Consider the following 25197-nt stretch of genomic DNA (forward strand, 5'->3'; position numbering starts at 1 on the left):
AAAAATTTCTTAATATTTAACTCACTTTAAAGACATTAAAGGTCATTTAACTCAAAAATAACTTCTATCCAATAATTTCATACATTCCTCCCACAAATAAAAAAATATATATATATGTTCAAGATTGTATTTAAATATTACATAATTTTTTAGTTAGCTAAATTTATAGTCACATATATACAATATATATACATAAGAATTTATATTACTTATTAACACCATAATTCGACCCATTATTTGCTTAACTCAATATTGGTTTCAAAGCCAACTAAAGAAAAACAGAAACGATCTTATTGATATTAGACCAAAACATGGGCATACAAACATAATCACTTACACGGAAAATATTTAAAAAAAATAACTTATTATTGCAACATCAACGTATGAAGGATTTATACATAAGCAGTTAATTAGAAAATCTATAATATAATAAATGTATTGGAAACAATATCAGTCAATGATAAGATTGGATCCTCAAAAGCAAGAAATAACATCTTCATAATTCATAAAAAGTAAACGCCACAATTGTATACATCTGAATGAAATGGTATAAACATATAGTGTATAAATAAAAGTGACGGCAAAGCCCGTATATGCCTAATTAAAACGAAATAATACAAAAGAGAAAACGAAAAGACCAAAAAAAAAAACAAGAAAGTACCAACTACACCACAACCCACGTGTTGCGTGGGGAAGCACCTAGTTATTTAACAATACTCCCTCTGTTTTATATTACTTGTTGTTCTAGACAATTTCACACATATTAAGAAAATAATTAAATTTTCTGTTTTACCCTTCATTAATACAATATTTCATTTGATATAAGTAATTAATAAGCTAAAAGTTAGGGGTAAAACTGAAATTTTGATTCATAAAGTTGCATCGTAAATACAAAACGACAAGTAATATAAAACAAAAAATTAAGTCCAGAACGACAAGTAAAAATAAACGGAGGGAGTACTAGACAAAATATGCCTGAAAAATTTGGTTTACTTCAATTCTTCTCATTCAAGTCCTACTTCGTTAGTTTTGAATACTTCTGAACTAATTCTTTCTCTCGCAAAAAAAAAAAGATTAATCCGTTTTCCGGCAATAGATCATCTTGACCAAATCATCAAACAATACTCGTTCTTGATTACACGTAGGCACATTAAATTATTAAAACTGGTTGGTCATGAACCTCAAATTTAGATTGCAACATAAAACAATGCATTGGTATAGTGATATGAGGACACAAATTTTTCAACATTTCAACCCAAATGCAGTGTCCAGGATTTCAAACAAATTATTTCTATCCTGCACACACTCTATCTTTTCTTTTCTTTTTGAGTTAGTAACAAAAAAAAAAAAAGACTCATATTTCTTTTAAATATTTTTCCTCTCTTTATCCTTTCTCTACAAATATGCAACCATTTTCTTTTCTATTTTTGTCAAAAAATATGCAACCATTTTCACTCTTCTTTTGATTTCATAAAATGTAACTCTTTTTTCAATTTTCTGTTCAAACTTCCATCAAAGTCTAAGAAAAGAAAAATAATAATAATAATTTGACATAAGGTAGAGCTATAAACATTGTGGACCAGATGTCGAAATTGGTGAAGAGAAAAGAAACTGAAACTATATCGACTCAAAAACGTTAAAGATGAGAAATATGTTCATTTTTATCTATGTGTAGCAGTTGTTACGGGGCATGAAAATGTAACAGAACTCAAACGAGATCCAATTACCCAAAGGTAGAAGTGGTTACCAATGTCACATGTGAAGGTGACCAAATTACAGCTTTCTAGCCCAACTGGGGATGCATTATTTTGACTCATTAGGATCTCTTCTTAAGCAAGATGCTTCACAGCTTAAGTCGTCGGTTGTCCCTTGATTTGAACTTTTTTTAAATCTTTCTTATTCTAGGCACATTTCCTTTAAATATTTCCAAGTTCAACTATCGATCGATGGTTAATTGTATTGGTTCCGAACTTGGTACAATCAAGCCTCAATCAATGAATCGAAATGTTCGCACAAAAAATAATATATATTAAAAACACATCTTTATTTTCTTTGGATACAAAGTAAATGTTACTTATACTTAAACTTTTTTTTTTACTAACAGGTGTATAGAGTCTAACATCGTTTCGACTTTCGAATGCTAAATAAATTAAAAACCAGTCAAACGACTCAAACCTCTAAATCCATTACTTTGGTTACCAAATATATACGCAGTAGTATCATGTAAAATCAAAATGAACGCACATGAAGCCTTTAACATCATCCAAGGAACCCAAAAAAATCGCAACCATCTCATTAATTTCAGTTTCTGAATTCAAGACAAATTTAACATTTTTTTATTATTTTAAAAAACCCGTAACAGAAATTTTACGTGATTAAGAAGTGATCCTTGATATTTAATTAATGAAAAATTAAATATCACGATAAAACGAATGTAGATGAACAAAACAGATTCGTTAATAAAAGATTCGTTAAGATATACTCTTGTATGATTTTTATAAAAGATTTGGAAACTAATCAGTAATTACGATAATTAATTACTATTATAATGTCGGCCATTTTATATCTGACGTCATTTTGTTACCTTCGCGGATAAGGTATTAATAAATTAATTATTCTTTTTTCTCCTTGTTTAAAAAATCTAAAAAACCGAATCGTAACAATCAAAACAGATCATTTCACCGGTGATCGAAATCTGTCTTATCCACCATGGGAGGAGGAAGAGTGATGGCGACGGCAGCCAAGGTTGCTGGAATCGGAGTTGCTAAAGGAGGATTCAGGGGAGCAGGAGGATTCGGTGGCTTCTCTCAGGCGTCTGAACAATTTAAGGTTAAAACCGCAACGGCGGCGACGGCTTCGTCTAAACCGGTTTCGGCATCGATATCAACGGCGGTGGTTCATCCTTCTGTTGAAGAAGATGGGATGGTTATGCAGAGACCGGTTTGGGACGATTGGGAATTCGCTGAGGAAGAGGAGCCGATTCCTAGGGTTGTTTTCAGCAAACCTCCTAGTCTTGAAGAGGCTAAAGAAGCTACTGAAGATCTCAAAGAAGCTATTAATATGTAAGATTTGTTTCTTTTATTCGTTTACTTGTTGATTTGTTAGGGTTTGTTTTTTTTTATCATTTCATTGTTTCTTGATTTAGAATTCAAGAAATGGTATTGTGCTTATGTGTATGGTTTTATGGTTGTTAATGAATGGATTAGGGTGTATATGTCATCTCCAAATTCGTCTTCTGCGGCTATAGAAGGATCAAATGATGGTGGTTCTGTTTCTAAAATGCTCTCTGGTTTTCAATCTTCTGAGAACAGAGCTGTTGAGTCAGCTGTTCCACAGGTTGCTCTTAAAGCGTTTGCCTTCCTGAGTGAAAACACTGCTGCGCAGGTATATTGGTTTTGGACTCTTTCCTTGTTTGCTTGGCTAGTGCTATTACTCTTTGACAACATTTGAGAGTTTTCTCTTTTGTTATATAGACTGTTGTTGCTTCCATTGCGTCTGACCCAAAAGTATGGGATGCTGTTATGGAGAATAAGGATCTCATGAAATTTCTCCAGACCAACAGTACCGGTAAAGAAATCTTCCTTTGGTGTGTACATGTCTTGATGATATAAAAGCAACTTAACAGAGACTTTTTTATTCTTTCGTATTTCAGCTGCTTCCTCTCAAGTTGAATCTGATAATGACGACCAATCTGAACGTTCGAGCACGACTGAGTGTGAAGTCATGGAAGAAAAGCCACTAGAGATCTTGGAGATTCTTCAGGACGTGAAGCTAAAAGTGGTTAGAATGATGGAAAACGTGTCATCCTACTTTGGGGGATTGTTTGGGTTAGGATCTGAAACAGAGGAAGGAAAAGACAAGAAGCAGACGTTGTTCAACGACCCTCGTTCTCTGTTTGGTTTAGCTGTGGTTGTTATCTTCATGGTAGTTTTAAAACGTGCTTAAGATCTCTCTGTTGTTCCTGGAATTCGCCGATATAGCGGAAAAAAACAACAACTACGTACTGTGATCTCTCTTTCCCTTTGCTTCTTTATCGTTTAAAACTTTTTTTCTTTCTTTTCTTGTTTGGAGTGATTTGGAACCGTCTTTGGATCTTTTCATATTATAAATAAGAAGATCCTTGTGATGTTTTATTATCACTTGTCTGTCTACAATATTATTAAGCAAAATCAGATTAGTGAGAGATAAGATAAAAAAATGAATCGTTGTTAAAATGTTTAATTTGTTGGCATTCAAAACTTCAACTATGTCTATCATTTTGTTCTGGAGAAAGAATCGTAAGATGACCACTTTCTCTTGTGTTTTTTTTACCCTGAAGTTTCTTTAGTTGGTACTGTAAGCCGTAGCATGAGACAAGAGAAGGTTGTGCCCGCCTCACTGTCTTATTTAGTGAAGACAATGTTGCTGAAGCGTTTAAACTTCATTTGCAGGACTCAAGGTTTCTAAGTTGATTTAATGTCTGAATCTAAACGTGTTCAGGCAGAACCAAAGCTTTTACCTTATCTTATGTTCATCTGTTGCCTTTTTACCTTAATAGTTGACAGACACATGGTTGACTGGCAATCTTGTTTACTAGTTATGCTTATACAAATACGCAAATTGACACCATCTACAGCGATTTCAAATGTTGATAATGTCCTCAATTAGTCATTCAAATTACTACTAATGTGAGACATCGATCGAGGCGAGCAATACAATGAATACAACAACCTAAATATGAATAAATATATTTCTTATCCCAAAAACGCTTTGCTCTCAAACTCTCTTTTAGCAAGATTTGTTTCCACTTCCCAAATAAATTCGTGTATGTGTGTCAAACAAATATTTGGTGGGCAAGAAGTGACAAGTCCATTTATTTGGCTTGGAGTAATTGGAAATATAAAGAAAAAAAAAAGTTGTCAGACCAAAACTTGGTGACCAAGGCCATTCATTATACAGTACCTTACTACCTTATATTGATCGAGGGTTTTAGCTGGACAAGATTACCAAATTCCTTCCATTAGGGTTTTTTTTCTTGCTGGAAAGAATTTCCAAACTTTCCATTAATTAGGGTTCTCTTGCATTTCTCTAAGTACATGTTCCAATCTCATGTCTCTGCTTCTTAGCCGTCTCTCTAGGATCCGCCCAGGGAAACCTGCGTCCGTGAGATCATCTCTTCTTCTTATTCTCTCTAATGGCTTCTCAACTTCTTTGCTGCAAACTCCTCCTTGTTCCATCATCCGCGCTATTCCTTGTGGAGGGGGTCTCGGTAAACTCATCGGTTGCTATGCTAATGACGCTCGTAACACTAGTTTGGAAAAGAAGGTTCCCCTGGAGTTGTTAATGAAGAGAGAGTTGATAATGAAGAGAGTTATCAAAGAGATTGTAACGATTGGAGCATCTCATGGGTGGATAGCTACTTTCGATATGGAAGACGAAGTTCTGCGACTCCAAGACGATCTAAACCCTGCTGCATCGGATACACATCCGAAACGTATTCCCCTGCCTTATCTTGTTACTCTGCCTCATTGCCAAACCGAGATCATCACCAACGTGTCAATGTCCAAACCTTCTCCAGAGGATGAAGACTGTATTGTTGCTGTCAAGTTCTTTGGACCTCAACTCAGCTTTTGCAAACCCTCTCAAAGTAAACCTAAGTGGCACAACATCAGCTTCGATAACCGTTGTTTTTACTCCTCCCGTATCATCTTTTCCAAGAAAGACGACATGTTTCGCATGCTCGGATCTGGAGGCCATCTAATCGCATCATGGGATCTCAGTGAACACAAGCGCAAACCCATGCTTCAGAAGGTGCGTTATCAAAACCTTCCCGAGCTGACAGAGACCAAACGGGAGCATCTGTATTCGTGCTTCACAAGCGACCACTTGGTGGAGTCAGAATCCACCGGTGAAACTTTCTTGGTGAAGTGGTACCAGGAGACTGCTCAGATCGACGACGGTGTTGCCAAAATGAGAACAAAAGATGTATTAGTGTTCAAGCTTGACGAAGAAGGGAACGCGGTTTACACTAATGACATTGGAGATCTCTGCATGTTCCTCTCAAAGTCTGAACCTTTCTGTGTCCCTTCTGCTTCTTTTCCTGGCATGGGAAGAAACAACGTCCTAATCTGGGATGTGGACGGAGACACATTTTTGCATCTGGATGATTCCTACCCCATCATTACTCATATTGGCGAACTCTCGGCCCCTTTCCACATTCCACCTCAAAATGTAAAATAGAATTTTGGGATGGAGGAGTCTCTCAGTTATGCATCCACGATTATGCATACTCCAAACCTTTGGTAGAGACTTGCTCAAGTGTGACGAACCAAAAATATTGCTGGAGTTTTATTTTGCTTAGGTACCATTCTGTAATTTCCTTGGTGCAGTTGTTATTTCTTTTAAGTGTAAGAGTATCTTCTTTTGGAGTTATTGCATTTGCTCTTTGTTACATTGAGATTAAGAGATCCTAGTAATGAATCATATAAGTAAATTTTATTGGCGTCGCCACTGTATGATTGGAATTATATTGCAAGTTAACTGAAAGGATCGCTATTTTTTGCGCAAGATAATAGAATGATCATCCCATAGTGTCGTTTGCTAACTATCTGGAAAATAAAAAATTTGACCATAAATTTTGACTATGACCATAAACTTTAGTTTCTTTACACTGTCTTTTAACTAAGAAGTAAAAACCAAACCTAGCTACTTCTTCTTAGGAATGGGCTCCAACGGTGGCCCCGGTGTCATGGGGGCATCAATCTCATTCCTTGTGGCCATCAGCTTCTCCTCTCCAAAAATAGATGGGTTACACAATATTATTTATGTGGATTATCATATTATGCCCCATCTAATCGAATCATAGAAGCACTCTCGTTTATGATGTCAATTGACAATTGATCATAGTCAAAGTGCAAACTTTGTACATGAAATTCTAATTTTTACCATAGTTATTGATAGTGCGTCTAATTTCTTTGGTATTGTTGTCTAAAATGACATGTTAAAGTAATACCCTATAATTTTATACTACATACTTTAACAATTTTTGTATGTTTGTAAATCTTAATTTTTTTTTTCTAGATAAATGTCTTGTTTGACAAAAAGAATAAAAAGATAAATGACTTACACCATTGTTTTTCAGAAATGTAAAAAATGGTTTTTTGTAACAGTTTATTATGTAGAGACTTTATTTTCTTTCCTAAATATTGATTGTTGGAATATCAATATATATCCTTATTGATACATCAAACATCTATTTTTATAATGGTTGTCAAGAAAATCGATAGAATAACACTTAGAAATTTGTTATCTATAAAGCTTTTTGCTTGCTTGAAAAGCTCTTCTCAATTTCACGTAAACTCAAACAATTTTTCCAACTTGAGAGCAACTTCAGTTATTTGGGCTGATTTAGCAGCGATTTTTGTCAACTAATTTGTTTTTTTTTTTTTTTGGTAAGGAACTTATTTGTTTTGGAGCTGTATATAATCTTCTTATCACAAATTGCATCTTCTTTGTGAAAAAGAGAGAAAAAATGGAAAATTACAATTTTTTAGTTGTTTATAATTTAGTTTTAATATGATCAATTTGGTTAAGTGTTGAGAATGAAATAAATTGAAAAAAGTAAAATATGTAGAAGCTAGAGAGCAAAAAAAAAATCATGTGTAAAATAAATAAAATTATTTGCTTACAATCTAAATGCCGCAAGCAAACAACAATGCACTAGTTTCAAACCGGCGACGTTTTTATTTGTTATTTTTGGGATTTACTCTCTTTTATCGTCAGTTTATATATCTTTCAATTACAATGGCGCATGTTAATACAAATCCAGATACATAAACTCGAATCAACCAAAATTCAAGCAAACTGTCTCTATAATCTTTTAATATTAATCATCATTTTTTTTTCTCTACAAATATTTTTAAATTGAGTGGGTTTTTCTGCAAATCACAAAACTTTGGTGGGGTTTCTGAAATTTTAAAATCTCTCAATCCCATACTCGGTAAAATTTAACAAATATAAGCCCGAACGGCGTCGTCGGGAACTATGACTCCGGCTATAGAACACACTCTCCTCTCCGAAACAGATTTCCGGCGATTTCTTGCTCCTGAGCACGGCGGTGAAGCCATGGTTATCATCTCCAGTGTTTCTCTCGAGCTCGTGTTGCCATTAATCCTGTAACTATGCTTTCTCTTGGAAAGGTGTTTAAAAATATATATATATATTTATCATCAATAGCATTTGATTCAGCTCTGTTTCTGCTTGAATCGTCTTTGATCCGTATATGAATAAATCCGTGTATATATGTAAATTCCTACTCTATCTGTGTGTCTTTTGATCTCTAATCATTTCTCTTGGAATTTGAACTCTTGTTCTGTAGCCTTCTCCTGTAGAAGCTTGCTTGAATCTGATGTTGAAGAGCTAAGTAGTGTTTGAAACCATCTAGCAGAGGCTTTAGGGATCCTTGTGAGATTGTTCTTGTAGTCAATGTAGTATATCCCAAACCGGACTGTGTATCGGTAACATTAGCTAGCCAGTGTTAAAGCTTTCAGCTATAGCTACTAAAGCTTCTATATTCTGCTGGTTCAGTTCTTCTGGACGAAGCCTCTCAGAATCATCGATGTTGGCTGTGAAATGGAAGATCAAAATATATAATAACTAGACAAGAAGGCAATAAAATGGTCCAACTGTGCTACTATCAGGACATGCATCATTGTCATATACAATTCATTAAACAACAAAGTATAAAAATGCTGCTTCCAATATGTAAAAGGGAACTTTGCAATAAAGTGTCCGATATGCTAACTAGAGATAAACCGTAGGGTTGGCGGAATTCTGATGCTACAGGTTACACACTGAGAAACATGAACTATAACAAAGTAAAGTGAAACAGAATGAACATTAGACACAATACATTAATATCAAGCTCCACACAACAAAGTAGGTTATCATAGGCCCATATTGTTTCTCCATTATTATAATTCAGATTCTGTAGCTTGCTAGTTCCTCCTATACCCGTCAATAAGCAATTCCAAGCTAGAGTAAAAGCATATACCTCGTAAGTTATTCGAAAAACAGAAGGTAAAAAGTGTAGAGAGATTGCAACATCAAGCATTGAATTGGTTTAATAAAGTTAAGGATCTTTGAAGTTCTGAAAAGAATAGCAAATGTATCAACCTCACAACTACTTTGCCTATAGTCACTATCCATCCATTAGTACAAAGTCACCTTAAATTCAATAAACTGTATGATAAAGAGACTGAAATGTTTTTTCAAATTTGATACTAACTTGGTTTACATTGTGAATCATTTTCTATGTGACTCGGATCAACAGGACAACCATTATAAACACACATGTCATGGCGAAGATCAAGAGCCACTGGAAGCAACTTGTCTTTGAGCTTTGTGAATATATCTTTGTGGCTCTTATGGTTGCGTGTCCTGTGCTCGCTAAGCTTTGCTCAATGGCCTCCTCGGTAGAATCAAGTATCTTTGGTTAATGAATTCACAACCAAAGAAAGAAGGAACAAATCTTAGGACCAATGAGACCAGTTAAAAAAAAACATACGAACCAAATTATAGATTCTTCTCTTATCCCATTGCTGTTGATGATAATAGTATTCATAATGGGGTATCGTAAGGAAATGGTTTAACATCTCACCTTCTCTGTATTTTGCACAGATTGGCTTATCGCTTGACTTGTCTCCTTGAGTTGTCTTGCAAGTCCCACCATTTCATCAGTTAGATCCTCTTGAAGCTTTCTGTCATCAAATGAAGAATCACCAACGTGAACATCAAGTGGAAAATTCAACTTGAATTCAGCTTTACTCATAGCTATAACTTTTGTTCTAACAAGGAAAGTGCATAGACTGATCAATTAAGTTCCTAAGTTTCTCTCGTTCATAGATGAATATACTATATACCTCTGCTTGTCAATGTGCGCTTGAGCTGCAGAGTCTAGTTTTATTGGTTTGGATGTATCAGCATCAAAAGTATCATAGCATTGCTCCATGGAACTTGTAGACCTGCATCAATCAAGGAAGCTGGTAAGAAATAAAGGCCAAAAGAATTAACAAGTTGAGAAGGCATGTGAATCAAGTATTAATCTTACACTATTCTTCTTCTCAGCTGTGGCGAAGTGGGGCTTGGAGTATCGTCTTCTATCTTTGAAGAGCTTTCGTTGGTAAAGCCCTTTGCAAAAGACTCATCAGGTACCTCTGCGTCGGGCTGGAGAAAAATAATTAGATACTAGTTGCAGGAACAAACCAAACTGTGGATTCCTAAATATAATAGCAAGAGCATAAATGTATATTAACACTCGTTACTCTCCTAATGTCTCTTTAGCTCTAGAAATAGAAAAGAAGAGCTAATCCTGTTTAGATGACTTACCACTTGATCAGCTATTGCTTCAATCTTTTCATAGTATTCATTAACCTTATTAGCAGCCTTTGTAACTGTGGGAAGGCATTGAGGTGTCGTCTTCTCTTGGGAGAGTTGTTCTAATAGTTCCCTCAAAGTAGCAACATACTGTTTACACATATGTTTCATACAACAATACACATGAAACATCAATATACTAATTTACCTCTAAGCTTCAAAGAAGATCCAAAAGGAGGACGTTACATACATGCGTAAGCTTTGACTGATTTTGCTGATTAGGTGCAACGGAAAGCAATCTCCGCAAATTGATCTCCGTTTTGCTCATCCCCATATCTGACTACACAGGATGGATACATAGTACACAGGTCGCAGACATAGAACCTCTCATTCATTTCTAGGCATCTTTTCTCATATTATTGATATATCATGGTTTTTGTGGTTTTTAACCATGATATAAGGAGTCTTTTAGTGTCTTTTGATTTGTTTTCTAGATTGTTTTTGAGTCTTTACAGGTTTTTAGCATGAAAGGAGCAAAGTGGAGCAATTTGGATCAGTTTGGAGCAATAATCCGCAAGAAATCAACTTGGAATCGATCAGAGGAGATGGTGTCGATCGACACTGCCTTAGCATCGATCGACACCCAGTCCAAACCGACGAGAGAGCCAAATTTGGAAGTTTTACAAAGTTGCCCGAAGTTTTCCATATTTGCAAGACTAGTCACTGACGTGTTTTAGGACATATATATATATAGTTTTTAGGTTTTCCAAACCCTTAAGTTTGATTCTATCAAGTTCTATTTTTTCTGCAACCCTGAGAAATTTTTGAGAGCTATTGGAGAGAGATCTACTTTGAGAGAAGAATTCTTAAACTCCTTCTTACTCTTTTAATCTCAATTGCATATTATTCAGAATTATGTCTTGTTCTTCATTGATTATGTCTGAGTAATTTGCTTGTTAGGCTTAGGGTTTTTCACAGGGATTTTATAAATTATTAGATCTGATTATTTAGGATTCATTATCTATCTAGATCTTCATCTTAGGTTGTTCTTCATATTAATCCTTGATTGACCATCTAGAATTAATACCCTAGGAAAATAAATTGATATGAGAATATAATTGATTTTCCTGACAAAAACCTTTTGATGAGCAAAATTATTTCTTGCAAAGAGATTTGATTTAATAATTTTGTGAACTATCTAAACCTGTTTTTAAAGCTGATTTTTTAACCTAGAATTTTACAAAGAGATTTGGATTTTCTGGTTTTAAATTTAGATAATATTTGCAGTGATAACTGATTTATTTTACAAAAGTGTTTAGAGTTCTAGATATGTTCTTAATTGTTTGAATCCTAATTTATTGATTGATTTATAATTCATAATTTCCTGAGAAATTCTCTAGACCTAGCTTTTTGATCCATTGAATTTACAACAGTTTTTATTTAATATTTTGCATTGCTTTTCTTTATTTAAATCAATTTGTTTAGCATAATTGAAAAACTCTATAATTTATTGTGTAGTCTTGAGTCTTTGTGGAATTCGACCCCTAAGTACTGCAGTGATCTTTTAATTTGAGAGAGTAGCTCTAGGGTAAATTTGAGCATATCAATTATCATAGTTAAAAAAACATTTCTAAAGCAAAGCCAAATGCTCACCTAGACATGATAGCAAGTGCTTACAGATAAGAATCAAGCCCAACATATCATTAATTGAACTCATTCAGCTAAAACCCTAAAGAATGTAAAAATCGCCATTAAACAACACTGAAAACTCCACAATTCAAGCCCAACATTGATTCTATGCAAACAAAAACCTAAGTATGTAAAAAAAAAAACCCGAGAATCAAAATCACGAAGTACAGTACTTCGAGATTAGCTAGTAAAGAACACAATTATACTATATATTGAAACTTATTGTTCCATCCATTAACGAGTTTCTCCAAAAACAATGAAAGCCATTAACCATTTTAATCACTTTTAAGTTTGTTTACTTCTCTCTGCACTTCCTCAGTAGCCAGTGTAGGTAGATATAGAACCCTAACCCTAATCTTCTTCAAAATGGACTTACTGCATCCGTTCATAAAAGCCGTAGAGCGACAAATCCACGGTAATGTAACATTATATTTACCCCTTTATACAAAGCCTACGATTTTTCAGAAGGAAAATCATATATAGTCTATGTCCTAAATTTTTTATGGTTGATGATGTTTTAATGTCTTAAAAAACTATACAATATATGGTTGCAATGTCTTTTTATTTTTGTTTTGCTGTTTGTTATGTCTTCAAAAGAAAAAATCCCTTCATATTCATAAATCATAAGTTTGTATCTAATATCATTAAATGTTTATTTTTTTTTTTAAAAAAAAGAGCAAAAAGAAAAACTATAGTGATGTTAATGCAGGGAAGAGATCTTTGTAGCTTTTACGTACGTATTGATTCTCTATTATAGCTAGCCGCCGCCTCTTTGATTTTTCATATTTTAATATATTTTGTTTTTGTGAAATGGTTGCAAAGATTTTCTTTTTTTTTTGCAGGAAGCCATTCAAAGCTTTGTCTTTTATCAAAATTTTTTTTTTTTTTTAATTTGAAACGACCCATAAAAATTGTTAGCTGGCAATAAATTTCTTACAGAAATTATTTTCCGTAGTGGAATCTTGTTGCACTGATTCCTTTTGTAAAATTCTTGACCAAAGTTAGAGCAACCTCGAGATTGACAATTGGTCAATATATGGGACCTTTGTCAGAAAGCTTTTTGTGTGTTTTAGTTTTATTTTAAAAACTTCCATTAGAACAATTACAATGTTTTTTTTAATAATACAACGTAATTTTTTTTTGGTTTTAATGTGAAGAATAATAGTTAAGTTACTTCTTTGCCTCTTTCTGGTTAAGTTTATATCGGTTGGCCCCATTAATCTTAAACAAATGATGACAACTTTACGTTTTAAGAAAAATACTGTATGTGACGAAAATCCAATTGGGTTTGTAGAATCGTTGGTTCACATTTGTACCGTACCGGAAATTAAACTTTTTTTGTTCTCAAGAAGTGTTTTCGTTCATTTATTAATTAATATTTCTATCCACTATATCAATTCAGAGTTTACATTCAAAACTTATATACACAATCACATGCATAACTTTTTTTAAAAAAATATGACAGATTTGAACAAGCAATATCTTTAAAAATTAAAATTTCAATACAAATTATGAATGCCAGCTATAATATTCCACACAACATTCATCATTAACTAGGTTTTATTACGAGAGAGAGAGAGCCTCTCTGCTTCAGTTCTGGTCTATCTCTGCTTTTGCATTGATTTGAATGGTACTATGCTTCGTATTAATTANTTTTTTTTTTTTTTTTTTTTTTTTTTTTTTTTTTTTTTTTTTTTTTTTTTAACCGTGGGGATCCTAAAGGCTTTCTAGGCCCAAAGACTAATTCCACGAGACCCACGAGAAATCCACGTTTTCTTACCATTTAAGGCGTCTCTGGGTGGCCAAGGGGATTTGAACCCAGGGCGGAAGCTCCAGCTGGAGCCCCTTTACTACTAGGCCAAAGGCACTTGGTTAATTAAGAGATATCTACTAAAAAGTTTTCTCTTCAGTCTTATTATCTTTTATTCTTTTGGGCATCTTACAAGTCTTGACATGATATCGTATCAGTTGTCTCTTTAGCCAAGGTTATCATGTTATGTAAGGTCTTTCTTTTGGGTATGTTTTGTTTTCCAAACTTGTAATTTATATCAGTTGTCTCTTTAATTTGGACATTTTTTCTTTTATGCTTAATTTTTAAACAAAAATTGGATCTTATCAGTTTTATGTTTAACCAGATCATATATAATATCCTCACATTCACACATAGTAGTTTATAGTAATACACATGGACGTGAATAACAGAAATCGGGGATCATGCAAATGTAACACACACATGTACACGTAAATATAATCGAAACTCCACACGTGTATACCTAGAAAATTTACTAAGCATCGGGGATGTAAAGTTAATTTCTTTTTTATTTTTAATTAAGGGACTTTCTATTGATTAGAAACACAAAGAAAAACAAAAACAAAAAAACTCAGCAGTTGCCTTAGAAATTGAGTTAATAATTAATAGTATCGTGGCATGTTACGTTGTTCATGTATATCTTTTTATTTTACTAGGTAATTAGTCCATGCAATGCGTGGTTATATGCATAATAGTTTTGATTATATTTCTTAAATTTTCTGAAACTAAAATATTGTTTTACTAATGTATAATTTCAAAAAATTTATACTAATGTATGAATCTAAAAAAAATTTATAGCAATTTCTCAAAATAACACTCCTCTCAACATTTTTTTGGTATGGTTATTTATTATACAAAATTCAAAATATATAAACTTTTCTATAAAGAAAAAATTAGCCAATACTACAAAAAATTATTACAAATTGATTATCTATATTAATATAAATAATAATATATAAATTTAAACATTTTCCTTTTTTTCTTTTTTTTGGCAAACAAACATTTTCCTAATATGAAAGAATCTATGTTTATGATCATGTTTTATAAACATAAGACTATAGTATAGTAAAATTGATTTAAAGATTTTTTCTTAATGACATTGTAAACATAAGACTATAGTATAGTAAAATTGAATCAAATAATTATCAAAAAATTTAGTAACTACGTATAAAATTATTGTATATAGAATATTCCTCATTTCAAAGTTTAAAGCAATTAAAATAATTAAAAAATATTAAAATTTTACCAAAAACATTTTTTCTTGAAAGATAAATATATTAGTTGGAGAAATGAATGTAAAATTATTGGGTAGGAGTTACATTTGAGTTAAATGTAGAGTTAAATGGAGTTAAATGCCTTCAAAAGTGGGTTAATTATAAATAAATATTTATTTTTGACTTAAACGAAAAGGAATATCAAGTGGCTCAATCAAAATTTAAACTTACACTTTTTGATTGTTTTGTTGATATAAACTCAACACTCACACATAATATTCCAAATTGAAAATATTACTTTTGAAGTGACAAACTAAATTAGTTTTTTTTTTAAAATTATATGAACTTCAATCTAAAGATTTTTTAAAACCCCAAGAATAACTTCAATCCTTTTATTTTTTTGTTTTTGTTTTTCACTCATCAATTTAACTTATAGTGCTAGATTTCATACTAATGGTTTCATCTTTAGAGGATTTAGTTAAATGATATTTTAATAATTATATTATTTTCTATATTTCACTTCCAGTTAAACATGATTTTTTTTTTGGAATCATTTTTTCATTTTGCTTAAATCAAGAAAATCAATCTTTTTATAGTTAAGTTCTTTTTGTTTTCAAAAACCTCAAATCTTAAATAATATAAATATTATATTGATCTTTACATATTTATCTATTGGATCACAAAACAAAATAGACTTTACAAAATAAAATAGACTTTGTAAATGGATAATTATATTGGTCATTCTAAATTATTAAAAATGATACATGAATATGTGAGATAACCAGAGTACATAATAGAGAATTAGAGATTGATCTTTTCAACTTCATGACCTCATTGTGTGGTGAATATTGTAAGAGTATGAAAAATAATGACTTATAAGATGCTAATCTAAAATAGATAATGAAGATAAACCTTTTAAAACAGATTCTCAAATAAACTTGATTTTTTGTTAAAACCAACATATGTGAATTTAAATTTAGCTATGAAAATTTTAAAAATAAATATGAATAGATTAGAAAGGCAAGAAATATAAAAGAAATATTTTATTTTTATATAAATAAAATAAAAATTGAAAAAATGTTAATTATATATAATACTTTCTAAATTAAAATATAGAATCAAACTCTTACAACACATATTAGATATAACAACATTTGATATTGGTGAGAGAGGAGGAGAGAATGATTACTTATAAGATGATAATCCAAATTAGATAATGGAGATGAATCTTTAAATATAAAAACAATGTAAAATATATATATCATGTAGTCTCTAAAATTAAAATTTAGCATTAAAATTTTACAATGATATTTCATTTGGTTTTTTGTAATCCATACAACAAAAATAAGAAATTGAAAACATAAAAAAAAAATAAATGATTTGAGATATTGTGGAAGAGAATGAGAGAAGTGGAAGAGGATGAAAGAATGTAAAAATGAGAAAGTAAAAAATGCCACTATGAGAGAATGAAGCAATGCTTATTTATATGATAAGAATTGATGGAAGTTACATTTAGAATCATTGGAGTTACAAATATTATTTATTGTGTTTGAATAAAATTGAATGGTGGAATATGATTAATGCATAATTATTTTATTTTCAGTTATAATTTTATTTTAATGTATGAATTAAATATATTGTGTTAATTGAGTCTTAAATATTATTTAAAGCAATTAAACAATTAGAAAGCAAATAAAAGAATAAAAAAATTAGAAAATATTAAATGAAAATCAACCAATAAGGAGAGACCAAAACCTTACTTTTATATATTTGATTTATCCAGTTTGTACTTTTACTACAGTCCAATTTAGGTTAAGGCTTTTTTTAGTTTGCGTTCGTACAAACTATGCAGTTTTGAACAAAATTGATCAAATTTATTATATATTCATAAATTAATTCAAAATTTGCTAAGTCTTTTAAACAAAAAGAAAAAAACTTTTTGCCCTTCTTACTACTGTAGTATATATTTATAATTTATTATCAAAAGGTTACAAATATTAACTTTTAAAAAGAGAGAATCAATTATTAAAAAAAAAAAGGAGAGTTAGGGTTTAATTTTTGACAAACATTAATTCATTAAACCAACCATTACATACTTAAGCATAAAACCAAACACACACACAAACCAACTTTTTTCTAAAACTAAAACATTACATACTTAAACATAAAACTAAAAACCAGACTTTTTAAAAAAACTAAAACACATACTTAGACATAAAACTAAAAACCAGACTCTTTTTTTTTTTTACTAACGAGTAAAAACCAAACACTACTTCTTTTTGGGCTCCGGCTCCGGTGTCATGGCGGCATCGATCTCATTTCTTATGGCCATCAACTTCTCGTCTCCAATATCTATCTCCACTTTTTTAGCGTCGATCTTCTTGTCCATCTCCCAAACTTTTTCGAACTGATGCTCATCGTTCGCTTCACAGGCTTTGTCCAACGCATCGTCTCTTTCCTTCACCATCACGGCATACTTTAACCCGCTAATGAGCACTAAACAGTGAAAATTAAATAGAGATGATTAACAAAACCCAGAGGATGAGATATGTTTAGCCTATGAACTTGCCTTATGAACTAACTTAAACTCGTTTTGGTGCACGGTGGACTTATCCACATATCATACCGGTAGATTTCTTGCTACGAACCAATCGGTTTAATGTGGTTTTCTTTTATATTTATTTGTGTCCAATTAAATTATTCATGATTTTATACATAGCAAAAGATCAATACTACAGCATATATGTTGTCCATAAGCTAAGCATTGTCTAACTAGTGATTGATTTTTTTTTTCTATATCTATTTTCTCATGGTTTACACAACTTTATTTATTTGGTTTACCATCTTATGAATCTTCTAATCTTATCATAGAAGCACTCTTGTTTATGATATCAATTGGTCATAGTCAAAGTGAAAAGTTTGTACATCGAATTCTTTTTTTTTTACCATAATCATTAGTAGTGCATTTAATCTCTTTGGTGTTTGTTGTCTAAAATGACAGGTACATTAATACCCTCTAATTTTATACTACATTTTAACAATTTTTGTATGTTTGTAGATATTATTTTTTCACATTTTTTTTATTTCAATATAAATGACTTACACTATTGTTTTTTAAAAATATAAAAAATTGTTTTTTTTAACAATTTATTACGTAGAGACTTTAGTTTTTTCCTTAATACTGATTGTTGAAATATTAATATCTATCCTTAGTGGTACATAAAAGATCTATTTTTATAATATTAGTGAAGAAAATCGATAGAGTAATACTTAAAAAATGGTTATTTTATATAAATATTGCATTATTTTTTAAGGGTAGAGAATGATCCATAGATTTTCTCATGCATATAAAAATTATTTTACCAACAAACATTATTATAATTGTCAAATCTCGATTTTTTAAAAAACTTTTTTCCACAGCCTTTTCCTTATTTCGTCGTTCAATTTATTGTGTATGGTGAAGTTTTTCGAAGCAGCTATTGAACCTTGCATTAGTTTTTAGGACGTCTTATTTGTGTTTTTTTTTGGTGTTTACTCTTTAATGGTCTGTTTATATAACTTTGAATTTCAATGGTGCATGTTAATCCAAATCCAGATAGATAAACTCGAATTAACCAAAATTCTAAAATTTAAGTAAACTGTTTCTAATGATGATTTTGGAGGATTTTAGATTTTTGTTAAAATCACATGTTGTTCAAATTGAGATTTTAAAATTTATTCTCAAATACCATGTTATTAAAAATGAAATTTATGTAAAATAATTCAAAAAAAAATCACTCAAAATCCTGTGTTATTTAATTAAATATTTATAAGAAGCATATCAAATCACAAACTATTTTTTCTTTTTAAAAATGAAAAATAATTTAAAAAATCCACCAAAATAACTTAAAAACTCACTTAAATTTCCTAAATCATGATTTGAATTCCCCCCCCCCCCTAAAATCTTTTAATATTAATCATCATTTTTTTTCTCTGCTAATATTATGAAATTGAGTGGGTTTTTCTGCACATCACAAAAAGTTTGGTGGGATTTCTGAAATTTTAAAATCTCTCAATCCCATACTCGGTAAAATTTATCAAATATATCGCCGAACGGCGTCGTCGAGAACTATGACTCCGGCTATAGAACACACTCCCTCTCCGAAACAAATTTCCGGCGATTTCCTGCTCCTAAGCACGGCGGTGAATCCATGGTTATCATCTCCAGTGTTTCTCTCAAGCTCGTGTTGACATTAATCCTGTAACTATGCTTTAATTTCTCTTAGAAAGGTGTTTTTTTTTCTTTTTATCAATAACATTTGATTCAGCTCTGTTTCTGCTTGAATCGTCTTTGATCCGTATATGAATAAATCCGTGTATATATGTAAATTCCTACTCTATCTGTGTGTCTTTTGATCTCTAATCATTTCTCTTGGAATTTGAACTCTTGTTCTGTTGCCGTCTCCTGTAGAAGCTTGCTTGAATCTGATGTTGAAGAGCTAAGTAGTGTTTGAAACCATGTAGCAGAGGCTTTAGGGATCCTTGTGAGATTGTTCTTGTAGTCAATGTAGTAGATCCCAAACCGGACTGTGTATCCTGAGTTCCATTCCCAATTGTCTAGCAATGACCACACAAAATATCCTCTTACATCGCATTCATCATTCCTGCAAAAAGTTTACCTTTTTTTGTTTTACTCAAAAGACTCTTTTGTGAAAGAATGAATCTTTTTGCTAAGTGAAACACTTACTAACCTTATGGCAGCTGATAAGTTTGAGAGGTAATCTCTGTGGTAGCTTATCCTCTTGTCATCTTGTAATGCTTTCTCCATGTCTATGAATGGGTTGTTTTTCTCATCCATGCCTGTCATAACACCTCAACACCCTCAAAATCTGATTTTTGATTGATGGTTTTGGGAATCACATTTATGGGGTTTGAGATATTTACCGTTTTCTGTGATGAATACAGGTGGGTTTCCGTAGATGTCTTTAACATACACTGCTAGTTTCCTGATTCCCCATGGGACAATGTGTAGCCAGCTTGACCCTGCCTGATTCAAGTAAGTTATTTCATCAAATAACTGTTTTAGTTTCTTTGAGGAGCCAGTTAAGGATTAGTGAACATCTTCTGTTTCTTTCAGAGGAATACATACTCTTTCTCCTATAGCTACTCCTCCACGATAAGCTACAAACAATTAGGAGCAGACATAGAGTAGGAACATCAGCTTAGTTCATTTAGTTTTTGTAGCAGTAATGAGAATGATATGAGAAATGGTGTTGTTTCTTACAGCTTGTAATCACGGCTGCATCAGAAGAAGCATCGTGTAGAATCAGTTTCCTTATCCTAGTTCTGTCGTTCCTCGCGTATAATGTGGTGTAGTGGTTGATTCCCATGAAATCAAATGCCCCTTTTATGGATTTAGACATCTCTGGTGTTATCTTTGGTAGTCTCTTTTCCACTAGACTCTTCATTGAAGCTGGATAGTCTCCATTGATTAGAGGATCCATAAACCTGTTTCAAATCTCATTCTGTCACTTTGGTCTTCTTCTCTTTTAGACTTTTCTATGCAAATATTCACAAATAAAGAGATGTTATATTTACCATCCAATCCCAAAATCCATTGCTCTACGAGCTGCATCTTTGTCCTCATCACAATCAGACATTGGCTCATACCATTTTGCATCTAATGCTATCCCGATTTGACCACGTTGTTTCTCCTTCCATATAGAAAATTCCCACATTTTTTTCTGCTCTTAGAATCATAAGATGATCATGTTCTGTTCTGTTTCCTTACCTTGAAGTTTCTCTGGTAGGTGCGGTAAGCAGCAGCATGAGACAAGAGAATGTTATGAGCTACAACGTAAGGTTCGACCGATGACGTCCCCTTCTTACAAAACCAATGTCCCAGAAGTGAGCACCTCCCTGGAGCCTGTATCCCTGTGTCATAGCCTTGGATCGATAACCCGTGAGGCTCATTGAAAGTGACCCAGTACTTCACTCTATCTCCAAATGCATTGAAACAGGTGAATGCATAACGCTCAAAATCATCCCTGCACCATTTATTTAGCTTTTTGATTTCGTAATCATCTCACCATATCAACATTTCACATTTTTATCAAAAGATCATATACTACTCACACGACTTCTCTGCTTAGCCATCCTTCATATCTGTCTTCTAAAGCTTGTGGGAGATCCCAATGATACAATGTCACATAAGGTTTGATTCCTTTGGCTAAAAGAGCATCTATTAGGCTGTTATAGTACTTAACTCCATCTGGATTTACTTTCCCTGTTCCATCTGTTAACAAAACCCGAGTTTAATTAGACCCCTCGCAACTCAATAATAACAATACTCTTATCACACAAAGCCAAAGCTAAATGGACTAGACTTACTAGGGAATATTCTTGACCAAGATATAGAGAATCTGTAAGCATCCATGCTCAGATCTTTCATCAGGTCTATGTCACTCTGTGATAGGAAACAAACAAAAGAAAGGTCTTGCTTCTTAGATTCTCTCAATTATGTCCTGTTGCGTCTTATCTTAGATATTTTTTGGATGAGGTTTGCTCTGTCAAGAAGCAACCCTACTTTTATCTTCAAGCATAAGTCAACTAATGTGTTCTTTTTTTTAGGTGAAACTTACGTGAAACCTATGGTATTGATCGACCGTAGTATCCGCATTGCTAAAATCCAATATCTTTCCTGTTGATCAAGAACAATAATAGCATTGAATCATTCTGAAATCTTGATTTTTCTGGGTTCTTCGTAAAGTTCTCTGGGTTTGTTTATTTTTGATACCTGGTTTCTTCGTGAAAGTATCCCAAATGCTCTCTCCTTTGTTTCCTTCTTTCACAGCTCCTTCAAACTGATTTCGTGCAAGAAAATGTTGCGATTGTCAAAATCGTTTCAGAGCTCCTTCAATCTAATCACATCTCTTTCTTGGATCAGTTTGGAGATGATGATGAAGAAGAAGAAGAAGATTGTCACCTGGTAAGCTGAAGAAGCTGTCCCGAACACAAACCCATCTGGAAAATTTGCTCTGCTGATAGATTCTGAGGAAACATGATCAAGAGGCACGATGAAGACGAGCAAGAGCGGAAACAGAACGAAGACTCGTCTCATTAAAGATTCCATTTTTGGGTCGCATGAATAAAAGAGAAAAGAGAGAGGAAGATAAAGGGATGAACTTTTTTGTGTGTAAATGAAAGATTTGGAGGCAAGAAAATGGAGTTTTTGTGTGTGTGTGTTTGTAAAGTTGAAGAACAAAGAGGAAGAGTGCAAAACAAAAGGTCTCGTCTTTTTAAGGCTCTTCTTTGGTGTTGACATTTGTTCACTCGACCTTTTAAGGCTTTTACTATACACGTCTCTTATACTTGTGCTATGCCAAATACGTAAGAAAAAAGAAAAAAAAAAGTGTACGCTAAGATAAAAAAGTTTTTTTTTTTTTCAAAACAAAAGGGAAATGGTCACACGGATTACTAGCAATTTAAAGAAGTCTAATATAAAAGGAAGGAAAAAATTTGAATACATACCTTAAATTTAATAGAAAATTTGAAATCTATACTAAATTTTTTAAGTTTTGGAATGTATCTTACTAGATATTCACCGCGATACATCACGGGCTATATTTTTAATAAAAAAATATAATTTGTTTTATAGATTAACAGTATATATAACTAATGTTTAATTTATATTTTTTAAAATGTATAACCTTACAGATATAGATATATTAGTTAGTATAGAAATTAGAAAGTATTTTGCTTGAGGTTTATTGTTTTATATTATGGTATAACATACAATTAAATAAGTAGTCATTTATAGAAGGAATATACTGTGTATTTTTTTATTTATTTACAGATAGTAGTATTTTTATTATTTTAAATTGTTTAGACATATGTACAGGATAATGTTGTATTGTAGTTTTGTATGTTTTATATATAAAGATTCAATTAACTTTAGTATATATTTTTGCTGTGAAATGCAAATAAAATTTGTTAACAATTATTTGTTTGACATGAATTCCATATTGTTTTTCTTTTAATAAATTTTGGTTATTAAATGGACCCAAGATGTGCGTATATAGTTTGGTTTTAATATTTAATGTTAAAGGAAGTGGTTTCTATTGTTTTTGAAATTTTATTAGGATGAGAAATCTTGTTTCCAAAAATTAAAATTTAATATTAATAAATTAAATGAAAAATAAATTAATAATTAATGCTAATGGCATGCTTTTAAATAGGTTCTAACTCCATGATTTATAAAATAAATCATGGTCTCCAAAAATGTATATATAGATGTATTGAACTAAATGACTATTTTGTCTTCATTTACAAATTAATTAAAACTACATACAATATAATTTAATTAATTCAATTGAAAAAATCATTTTAAAAACATTGTAAAAACTAGATCTTCAGAATTTTGCTAAAAAGTTTCTAAAAAATGATGAATTAATTTATTATATATAATATTAATCAATAACTAAAAGATTAAATTAAGATAAAATAAATAAAATATGTCGTTAATTAATAATTAATTAAACGTTAAAAAATAAACACAAAATATTTAAAAATCACTGTTTATAAATTAGATATTGAAAAATAGATAATGATGAAGTAGTTTGTTATGGAAAATATTAATCAATAAAGAAATTAAAATTCAGATAAAGAGATAAAAAGTGGTTTTATAAAACATAAACAATACAAAAAAGACAAAATCATTATTATATAAAAATTAAAATAAAATTAATTAGAATTATTCTTTTCCATTTATGTTTAGCAAATGTTTTAATAATATTAGATTTAAATAAATATATAATTCACTAATAATTCTTCAAATTTTTTCATTTAATAAAACAGTTTTGAAAAATAATTATATATTTTAATTTATTTTGAAAATTATTAAGTTTAATAAAATAATAAAAAATTGTGAGCTTTTAGAAAATAAATCAACAGTTCAAAAAAATTGACTACGTAACAAATCAATTAATAAAAAATAAATCGACTTTTTAATATAAGTCAACAAAGAAAAAACATAAATCATCAGGAATAAAATATAAGTCGACAATTCAAAAAGTCAATTAATAAATCAACTTAAAATGAAATAAGTCTACTAAGACCAAACAAATCGACAGGAAAAAATATAAATAAACAAACAAAACAAATAAGTCAACATCATCAAAAGTCGACTATGTAAAAAAACAATCAAACAAAAAAAAGTCAACTATTTTAAAATAAATCGATGAAAAAATAAATAAGTCGACAAAAATTGAATTTAAAGGAAACATGTCTTCCAGATCAACATTTAAATGCCTAAGGTCACTAACGGTAGATCTACTAATCCTAGTGTGGTGCCTATCAGTATTAGCAACCACTGGCCTTATCGTAGAAGCAGCTACATCAAAACCTAATCCACTCACAACATGTTCTAAACCAGAGATGAAACGACCCAGATTAGCGGTATCAGCAAACTTAACACTTTCCCTGTCCCACAGGGTAAACGACTCAACATCAGTTCGACCTAGGAGGTCCGGGGTTCGAACCCCGAATAATTCAATTTATTAATGAACCATTAATATTATGAGATAAGCTAGTAAGGTAATCTAAAACTAATTTAAACCTTTATATCATGTGAGCATAAATAAGCTAGTTAGGTAAATCTATCTATTCCAATATTTGTTTGTTTCAAAATTTAATAACTACAAATATCTTCAAAATTATAGGAAAAAACGCATTAACTGACAAAATGGTCCATTTTACAGATCATTTTTCTAATTTTGTCCTCAAAATTAGAATATTCGATAACTAATCCTTTTGAACCTTGTAACACTCGCAAACCAAATTTTGGTATTTTGGTAAGGGTGTCGATCGACACCTCCTAGTGAGGCATCGATCGACACCAATTATGGTCGGTTTGGTCGGTTCAATTTTAATTGTCCGGTTTGCGTGGTTGGTTTAGGGAATCCCTAAATCGAGTTTTAAAGGAAGAAAACGACCTAGGGTCGTGTTGTTTTGTCTTATTCGCCGTTTTTGAGAGAAAACACAAAGAGAGAGTGTTCTTGAGCTTTTGGGAAGAGATTGAGAGATTCCTTGCTGTTCTTGGGAGATCCAAGGCTGGGAAGGTGCTAGAAGCTTGCTAGGAGTGAGGGAATTCGT

General features: G+C 31.6%; 4 protein-coding genes and 1 long non-coding RNA gene across 7 annotated transcripts; 3 read left to right on the forward strand and 2 right to left on the reverse strand.

Annotated features, from left to right (window-relative positions):
• Positions 2634–4139, forward strand: LOC104730767. The gene is made up of 4 exons (XM_010449978.1): positions 2634–3062; positions 3207–3384; positions 3474–3567; positions 3653–4139. The coding sequence occupies exons 1-4, from the start codon at positions 2710–2712 to the stop codon at positions 3943–3945; spliced, it is 918 nt and encodes a 305-aa protein (XP_010448280.1). The 5' UTR covers positions 2634–2709; the 3' UTR covers positions 3946–4139.
• On the forward strand, positions 5089–6219 carry LOC109127026. Its single transcript, XM_019231102.1, has one exon. The coding sequence runs from the start codon at positions 5089–5091 to the stop codon at positions 6217–6219; it is 1131 nt and encodes a 376-aa protein (XP_019086647.1).
• Positions 8012–22384, reverse strand: LOC104730775 (putative beta-glucosidase 41). Its single transcript, XM_010449998.2, has 13 exons — positions 22031–22384; positions 21842–21908; positions 21687–21745; positions 21436–21511; positions 21181–21340; positions 20837–21092; positions 20644–20759; positions 20330–20553; positions 20195–20226; positions 19990–20092; positions 19797–19905; positions 19613–19709; positions 8012–8465 (listed from the first exon to the last, which is right to left on the reverse strand). The coding sequence occupies exons 1-13, from the start codon at positions 22367–22369 to the stop codon at positions 8322–8324; spliced, it is 1782 nt and encodes a 593-aa protein (XP_010448300.2). The 5' UTR covers positions 22370–22384; the 3' UTR covers positions 8012–8321.
• Positions 9290–10687, reverse strand: LOC104730799. Its single transcript, XM_010450024.1, has 6 exons — positions 10604–10687; positions 10366–10503; positions 10088–10203; positions 9900–10001; positions 9638–9737; positions 9290–9466 (listed from the first exon to the last, which is right to left on the reverse strand). The coding sequence occupies exons 1-6, from the start codon at positions 10685–10687 to the stop codon at positions 9290–9292; spliced, it is 717 nt and encodes a 238-aa protein (XP_010448326.1).
• Positions 18994–22352, forward strand: LOC104730793. Of its 3 annotated transcripts, none has more exons than XR_002035321.1 (4): positions 18994–19335; positions 20011–20101; positions 20856–21259; positions 21992–22352. It is a non-coding gene; the product is annotated as an uncharacterized LOC104730793 (long non-coding RNA). The 3 variants fall into 3 exon arrangements; XR_002035320.1 differs by having other exon boundaries at positions 19002–19335; positions 20856–21065; positions 21899–22352; XR_758518.2 differs by having other exon boundaries at positions 19010–19335; positions 20856–21065.

Source organism: Camelina sativa, chromosome 2 (assembly GCF_000633955.1).
Source record: "Camelina sativa cultivar DH55 chromosome 2, Cs, whole genome shotgun sequence".
NCBI lineage: Eukaryota > Viridiplantae > Streptophyta > Magnoliopsida > Brassicales > Brassicaceae > Camelina > Camelina sativa.

What these genes read in the sequence shown, in the direction of transcription:
- LOC104730767 (XM_010449978.1), top strand. Translation starts at nt 2,710, where the DNA reads ATGGGAGGAGGAAGAGTGATGGCGACGGCAGCCAAGGTTGCTGGAATC. An exon ending in GTGAAAACACTGCTGCGCAG is followed by an intron (nt 3,385 to 3,473) that starts GTATATTGGTTT and finishes TTTGTTATATAG; the next exon opens with ACTGTTGTTGCTTCCATTGC. An exon ending in TCTCCAGACCAACAGTACCG is followed by an intron (nt 3,568 to 3,652) that starts GTAAAGAAATCT and finishes TTCGTATTTCAG; the next exon opens with CTGCTTCCTCTCAAGTTGAA.
- LOC109127026 (XM_019231102.1), top strand. Translation starts at nt 5,089, where the DNA reads ATGTCTCTGCTTCTTAGCCGTCTCTCTAGGATCCGCCCAGGGAAACCT.
- LOC104730799 (XM_010450024.1), bottom strand. Translation starts at nt 10,687, where the DNA reads ATGGGGATGAGCAAAACGGAGATCAATTTGCGGAGATTGCTTTCCGTT. An exon ending in ATCAGTCAAAGCTTACGCAT is followed by an intron (nt 10,504 to 10,603) that starts GTATGTAACGTC and finishes ATGTGTAAACAG; the next exon opens with TATGTTGCTACTTTGAGGGA. An exon ending in AAGCAATAGCTGATCAAGTG is followed by an intron (nt 10,204 to 10,365) that starts GTAAGTCATCTA and finishes ATTTTTCTCCAG; the next exon opens with CCCGACGCAGAGGTACCTGA.
- LOC104730775 (XM_010449998.2), bottom strand. Translation starts at nt 22,369, where the DNA reads ATGTCAACACCAAAGAAGAGCCTTAAAAAGACGAGACCTTTTGTTTTG. An exon ending in TGCAGCCGTGATTACAAGCT is followed by an intron (nt 20,227 to 20,329) that starts GTAAGAAACAAC and finishes AATTGTTTGTAG; the next exon opens with CTTATCGTGGAGGAGTAGCT. An exon ending in AACTTATCAGCTGCCATAAG is followed by an intron (nt 19,710 to 19,796) that starts GTTAGTAAGTGT and finishes AACTTTTTGCAG; the next exon opens with GAATGATGAATGCGATGTAA.